Source organism: Sinocyclocheilus anshuiensis, unplaced genomic scaffold (assembly GCF_001515605.1).
Source record: "Sinocyclocheilus anshuiensis isolate Anshui unplaced genomic scaffold, SAMN03320099.WGS_v1.1 scaffold708, whole genome shotgun sequence".
Taxonomy (NCBI): domain Eukaryota; kingdom Metazoa; phylum Chordata; class Actinopteri; order Cypriniformes; family Cyprinidae; genus Sinocyclocheilus; species Sinocyclocheilus anshuiensis.
The window spans coordinates 812,520-820,298 of NW_015555881.1; the positions used below are offsets into that span (position 1 = coordinate 812,520).

A 7,779-nucleotide genomic window follows, 5' to 3' on the forward strand; every position below is an offset into this window, starting at 1 on the left:
TTACAATGTTTTTAGCGGGTAGTTTTATTTTTGTTCCCAGAACGTTCTCTCAAAAGATAGGATAACATTCTCTAAAAACATTCTAAAATTGTTTAGTGACAACATTGTTAAAACAGTATTCCGTAACATTCTTATAAAGTTTTTAGTTTTATTTTTTGTTCTTAGAACGTTCTTCTAAAAGGTAGGATGACATTGTCTAAAAACACTCTAGAAAAGTTCTGTGATGACCTACTATAAATGTTGTCACAACATTATTAGAACATTATCCCTAACATTCTTATAAAGTTTTTAGCGGGAAGTTTTATTTTTGTTCCCAGAATCCTAAACACTCAAAAAAAATGCTTAGCTATTATAAACTATGTTTTTACAATACACTTCTGAGGAAAGGGGGAAAAAAAGAATTGAGAATTATATCAGGGTGTCTGTCTACAGACCTTTTTAATACCACCTTTCGTGAAATTTAAGACCAAACCTGTGATGGAAATACACAATAGATTACATGCATGTGTGATATTTAATGCATTCTGATTCTGATTTAATGTTAAAAGAAAACAAAATATCCTCCTGAGACCTAAGCATAGCATTTTGTTTTATCTTCCATAACATAGTTGAGAATCATCTTTATACAAAGTTTGAAAACATCTTTAAAATGTCGCAGATAAAATGTCAGCTTTGTTAATACGTCAAATTACAAGAACATTTTATAAAAACATTACACAATCTCAAGTCTCAGTGATGTTCCTATAATGTTCTCCTAATGTGGCTGAGAGAATGTTCTTCCTTTGTTATCATGAAACATTATGCCAATGTTTTATTGAGAACATTATATAATATGTTACCTCAACAACATCCTCAAAATGTTGCAGATAAAATGTTCTAGCTTTGTTAATATTTCACATTACAAGAACGTTTTATAAAAACATTACACAATCTCAAGTCTCAGTGATGTTCCTATAATGTTCTCCTAATGTGGCTGAGAGAATGTTCTTCCTTTGTTATCATGAAACATTATGCCAATGTTTTATTGAGAACATGATATAATATGTTACCTCAACAACATCCTCAAAATGTCGCAGATAAAATGTCAGCTTTGTTAATACGTCACATTACAAGAACGTTTTATAAAAACATTACACAATCTCAAGTCTCAATGATGTTCTTATAATGTTCTCCTAATGTGACTGAGAGAATGTTCTTTCTTTGTTATCTTGAAACATTGTGCCCGTGTTTTATTGAAAACATTATATAATCTGTTACCTCAACAACATCCTCAAAACATCCTCATCCTGCAGGTAAAATGTTCTAGCTTTGTTTATACTTAACGTTTTAGGAACATTATCTGAAATGAAAAACATTCTTAAAACATTTTTTGAACATTACATTCAAATGTTTTCTCTAAAACATCAACCAAACCTGTACGGAATGTACAGAAGTTATGAGAACATTCCCTGCTAGCTGGGCAGTGCTTTCGAGTTGTATTTACAGTTTTATGGTTGCTTTTGTTGTTAGGTTTAGTAACTTGCTGTTTTGTGACATCTGTAGTTCATTTTCTACTCGAAATGACCCATTCAAACACTATCCACTGGTTTTTGTGTACCAAGTAGCCTATTGAGGTCTGTGTGTTCATTTTGGTAATAACTGTGTTGAGTAGACATATGTTTTTAAAGAAAATAATAAGCTGTTTATTTACATGTTTGTAAGTGAACCACATACTTAAATAGCATGTTTTTTTTCAGTACTGCCCTGTTTGAGTAAAGTTTACAAGCCATGACTGAGTGAAATGTATTTGTGTTGCAGAGTAAACTTAAAATATTTAAGTAGAAATAACTCATCAAATTCTAACTGACTATGTTAAATTTACTTATTTCCTTACATAATTTAAGTAGACTTTTTTACAAAATTCCATACTTAAATTTTGCTTATTGTTTTTTTTCTAGTATAGATATACGATATATGTAGATAAAAGTGTACTAAGTTTAACAGTGTTTTGAAGATTAGACTAAAAACTGATTTCAATTTCAGTGTACACAGTATGCTAAAACATTTAAAATAGGCATATATTAAATTTGAATGTAATACTGAATAACTAAAACAGCTGTAGCCAGCATATACGTTTTTGATATAAGCAAATGCAAGCAGCAGATGATACTTTGTGACAAAATAACACTTTTTTTTCACAAAAGATCATCTGCTGCCACCTGCTGATAAATTATTCTAAATGCAATTTGAAAATTTATTGAAATAACTCTTACACCATTTTATTACCAGTTTTTTATTAAGACCTTTTTGCTTTTGAAGTATATGTATATCAGATATATTTACAGCTTGACAAGGTTTATTAAATATAGACCTAGAAACAAGGCAATGATGTAGGCTACTGACGTAAAAAAACAGTTGCTACTGAAAAAAATCTCAACAATAATTTGAACTATAAGCACTCTTAGTTTGTTGTATTGTTTTTATTGTATTTTATTTTATTTGATCCGATATCTGTTCCTTAAAACGTCGGTTCGGTCTCTAATGGAGTGCCATTACTAACTTTTTTTTTAACGAATAACGAATTGTATTCATTCTAATAAAGTTAGAATTAAGTTACTTACATGCCTGTTTTTGCTATATTTCGCCAATGAAAATAGTTCCAAACAGCACAAAATGAATCAGTTTTTTAAACAAATGATTCAGTGACTCAAATAACAGTCAAATGTTTCATTCCTGATTGAATCAACCTTTTGAATGAATCGATTTAATCTCAATGACTCGCTCATTAACAGTGACAGATGCTGCTACCTACTGGCGGCTTTAATTTCACATTTCAAGTATCTTTTCATGTTTACAATTTTTTTCAAATATCAATATTCAACGTTTTAAGTTTAAAACAAAACATTATTTATGCATTTGTAACTGCTGGTCAAATGCATCCATGTCCCATCTGAGCTGCATTAAACAGTCTTTGTAAATGAATCTAAATGCCACTTCAGATGCAGATTCCATATTTGCATGTTTTCTTATGTTGGAATAAGAGTCTTCGTACCAGATGAAGTAGCTCTTGTGCTAAATGGAAGAAAGAGTTAAAACCGAACACAATCTTGCTGCCCAAACTGTGTATAGAACAATTTTTACTATTTATTTACTCCTTTTCTAGTTTGAATTAACTTGTACTTTTACGTTCAATACTTAAGTTTAATATTAAAAAAAATACTTTTCATACTTAAGTACAATAAATATCACAAACTTTTACTCAAGTAATATTCTAAACTGTGACTTTAACTTCTACCAAAGTCATTTTCTGGTAAGATATCTGTACTTTTACTTAAGTGTGGCTTTCAAGTACTTTATACACCACTGTCCATTGCAGAGCAAGTGATGCTGAATTTGTCTAAATCTGTTCCCATGAAGACTTATCTACATCTCGGATGGTCTGAGGGTGAGTACATTTTCATCAAATATTCATATTTGAGTAAAAACAATCCCTTTAAAAACACATCAGTCGCTACACATTTTTCAGTAGCGTGTCAGTAGTTCAGCTGTTTTCAAGTTATTATACTCTTCTGACTCATAGATGATAATAACACAAATGTCATGTTTTATGCTTACATTGTAAGTATTATTATAAATAAGTAACCCAGTAACAAGTGTAACAAGGTGTAACAAGGTTATACAATATTTTATTTCATAATTGCATATATTTTTCAGTTCATCACACCAGTTCTGCTTAAGCACTGCTGCCTCCACATACAAACTTGACTCCTTCTTCACCCACTGCCCCCTATAGCCTATATTCAGGAACTGAATGACATATATGTAACACCACTTACAAAACTATATTCCTACACCTTCAATATTACAGTCACTAATATAGTTAGAAAAAAATAGGAGCTATATATTTGAACTTCAACATTATGTCTTTGCTGCTGCTGTAGAATGTGAAGAGCTGCTGTATTCAGTGCAGCAGCATGAAGGAGAGCAGAGAACAACAGAGGAACAGGAAGCTCTGAGTGACACTCTGAGCACTGTTACACAGGATCCCCTCACAGCATGAGATGCCCTGAACATTAGGAATCAAAGATGCGGCATCACAAATGGCTTTAGAGACGCAGCCTTTTACACCCACTGACTGGCCTCCGAAAGTCCCTGATGAAAAGAAAACACAGGTGGAGTCAGTTTAAGCTCGTGTATTTCAGCTGTATCGAATGAAAACTCAAGCGTAAAAGAGATAAAAAAGATGAATCTATTCATCTTCCTTTACCAGATTCTCACCTGTTGCTTTAAAGCAGCGGTCTTCACTCCCTGAACAGGTCATTATGCTTGAGCAGCTCTGTCCATCACAAGAGAAACATGTCTTTCCATTGGGAGCGTTAGTGCTGGGATCTACAGGAGGGAAAAATAGATGTGCTTTCTTATCATAGGTGCTCATTGTACCAAAAAAAGTCTTTCATAAAATTGACCTGTAAAAGAGCTTTCCATTTAGATTGGCGTCACAATCCCCAATAGAAAATCAAATCCCACTCCTACATTTTTTTCTTGTTAAGTGTTCTGTTGACAGTAAAGTACAATACCTGGAGAATCTTGGGCATTACACAGGTCCGTGCTACAGCAGTAAGAAGACAATTTTATATTGCCGAGGTTGATGGATCCACCTGGACAGCCAGCCGGAGCACAACTTTTAACCGTTACTAAAGAGGAACTGACACCTAAAGCACCTAAAAAACATGAATAATACAAGAATGACCATTTCGACTGCTTGTCGTTTTGATTGAAAATATATTTATAAATCTGGAAAAGTAGAATGTTTCCATAATGTATCGACTCAGAGCTGCAAAACAGAAAGAAAAGATAAAACTTTGTAATACATAATGACCACTAGTGATTTTTTTTTGTTTGTAATAATAAAAAAAAAAGTTTAATTTACAAATTTACCTCCACCAAGTGCATTAAAATCATATAATTATCCTGCCATGTTCACTTTCCAGCGCTGGTAAGTTAAAGCTGTTATTGATGTTTAGCGCAATATTTGACTGGAAAGGTGAAATTGACGGTTATTTTAGTCAGTTAAGGCTTGTTAGATAAGGTGACCAGATTTCTGAAATGAAAGCCGGGGATATTTCCTAGTTCGGTGGTTAAAATATCACTGAAATCTCACTTTTGATTATCTACGAATTATAAAATGGGGACAATATATTTAAGGTTTTGTTTTTTTAATTGCTGTGGGTTCCATATATTAATATCATAATTAATAATTACAGTGATGTTTGAGGATCAAACTTACCCTAGTTTTTAAATACAATTTACCAAAAATAACACAATGAAAAAATAGTAAATAGTAATTGCAAATAGCAAACATATCAAAACAGTAGGCTATTATAACAAAATTATGGCTTTACAAAAACAGATTAAATATAAAACAATAAATATGAGAACATATGATAAATAAAATATTTAACAAATAAGTTTACTATTTTCTAACTGTATTTAACATTTTCAGAAACTGAGTAGCCTACAGTAATCACAACTTTTAAAATGTTATGTTTATGCTTATTTTATGTTTATCTTTTCTATCAGGCTTATTATTTTGCATTTTAGGCCCATTTTGACCACAAAGTATGTGCTTTCTGCAAATGTAATTGTGTAGGCCTAAGTGTAACTGATTAGATTATTTTTTTTATTATTCATATGTGTGACGGCGGAAGTTTCAGGAATGTTTAATATTGTATGCAAAACAATCCCCGCAACCTTATCATGCCTTGTTATACAGTGCACACAAACAGTATTACTTTGTTTTAACATGTATAGTTAGTATGTGATTACTTTGAAACCAATAATGGCGTCTCTTTTGATAACCAAAAGAGCACCTTTGATAACCAAGTCCTCATGGCTAAAGTATATATCGTATATTATTCATATGCTGGTGAAAATAATCACAATCATACGATTGCAGCTGGCTAGATTAGTCGGGCTTTTACAGTGTATTTGCGGGTTGTTTTGAACGGGCTGTAAAACGGGGCCATCTCCGGGGACAGGACACCAAAAACCGGGACTGTCCCCGGAAAATGGGGACGTCTGCTCACTCTATCATTAGATGTGCAATCTGCCCGCTTTAAATCAGACACAAGAGGTTTATGCGCTCTTGAATGTTTCTGTGTACACAGTGCGATCTCAGATCTGTGTGTGCGCAGGCGCGCTTCATTGAAGGCAGCGCATTAATATAGAACGATGATCAAACGGACTGGAACTACCTGTGAATTCACAACATCCAGCCAATCAGAATTGAGTATTCAGACAGAGGTGGTATAATATAGAATAATAATTTGAGAGAAAACGAAATTCATTTTGGTAATGTAATGTTTTGAACATTCTATGTGTGCAATTATAAATTCTGTTCAGAAGACGTTCAACCTCATTTACATTAACTTTGTTACAGTACCAATTTGAGATATACATGTAGCAGCATCTCCATCAGTCAATTTCAATCCATCATACTGGACTTACTAGCATATGCTGTTGCAGCGAAGCAGTTGGAAAGTCCATCAGGACATGGTATCTGGTCACAAGCATTTGACACACCTGGGCACTGATTACAGTTGAGAGAGTGTCCTTTAATAATAAAAAAGAGAGACGATGAGAGAAATATTAGTGATATGCATTTGAATACAAATTCAAGCTGTTATTTACCTGCAGTGAAAAGAATGAACAGAAGAAAAACTGAGACTTGCAGATCCATGTTTGATTAGGAGGTGAATGAAACACCGTGCATGTTGCAGCTCTCTTTTTATAGCTTATCAAAAGGGGTGGGTCTTCATGAGAAAATAAAAGTTTAACAGTTTAATAAAAAACAGATATTAAATTATTTACTTGCCAATTTTTAATGGAGAGTCTAGTATGAAAGTCGATTTTGTTCTTTTAAAGAAATTTATACTTAGAATGATTTAAAAATAAATAAATACAATTCTGTCATGATTTACTCACTTTTGTGTTGTTCCAAACCTGTATGACTTTCTTCTGCAGATGGTTTGAAAAATTTCCAGGCTTCATCCAAAAATGGAAATTCTGTCATCATTTGCTCGCCTTCACATTGCTTCAAACCTGTATGACTTTATTTCTTCTTTGGATCATGAAAGTAGGTGTTCTGCAGAAATAAGAAATTCAACTAGGTTTGGAACGACATGATGATAGAGTTTTCATTTTTTGAGTGAACTACCCCTTTAAGTATTCCTGTTAACAATTTTCTTGTACAAATTGTGTCAAAAACAGCGTACATAACTTAAAAAGAATATTTCCTTTTGAAATGATAAGTGTACCAGCAAGTACAAGTAACAACTGCTGTGCTCAAAGTTCTTAATTAGCATGTTTGTTTAATTTTGTTTTATATTAAGATCATTCATTAAAAGAGAATCATGTTGATTTTCAGCTAAGCTGAATCACCAGCCAGACCAGCATCACACCACTATCTACTTACATGAAATTCATTAAAAGTAAATACAGGCCAGACTTGTTTTTGGTCTCAGCAGTGGTTTCTTTGGAACTGTTTGTCTGTCAGCGTTTGGTGCTGGTAAGGAAGCTTAAAGTTTAATTGATGCTATGATGGAATGTTATCGAGAAACCAGGTCAAGAATAGTTTACATTCTCTTTTCACTCAAACACATTAAATGACAAAACTCATATTACCTGCGAACACCTGCAAACACATGTTAATGGTGCACATTTAAACTAGAAGATCTAAACCAAACCAAGCATGTTTGACCCCCAAAATTCAGTTCAATTAATTTTTAATCTGTTGTAATT

At 32.8% G+C, this 7,779-nt stretch overlaps 1 protein-coding gene across 1 annotated transcript; it reads right to left on the reverse strand.

Moving 5' to 3' along the window:
• Window positions 1-3,731: 3,731 nt before the first annotated feature.
• Window positions 3,732-6,718, reverse strand: LOC107675770 (urokinase plasminogen activator surface receptor-like). The gene is made up of 5 exons (XM_016470204.1): window positions 6,670-6,718; window positions 6,487-6,591; window positions 4,557-4,700; window positions 4,258-4,368; window positions 3,732-4,131 (listed from the first exon to the last, which is right to left on the reverse strand). Exons 1-5 carry the CDS (start codon window positions 6,716-6,718, stop codon window positions 3,941-3,943), a joined length of 600 nt encoding a protein of 199 aa, XP_016325690.1. The 3' UTR covers window positions 3,732-3,940.
• Between the last annotated feature and the right edge of the window lie 1,061 nt (window positions 6,719-7,779).

Coding starts and splice junctions, on each gene's coding strand:
- LOC107675770 (XM_016470204.1), bottom strand. CDS start 6,718: ATGGATCTGCAAGTCTCAGTTTTTCTTCTGTTCATTCTTTTCACTGCA. Junction 4,701..6,486: donor CGCTGCAACAGCATATGCTA/GTAAGTCCAGTA, acceptor CATGTTTTTTAG/GTGCTTTAGGTGTCAGTTCC. Junction 4,369..4,556: donor TAATGCCCAAGATTCTCCAG/GTATTGTACTTT, acceptor TCCCTCCTGTAG/ATCCCAGCACTAACGCTCCC.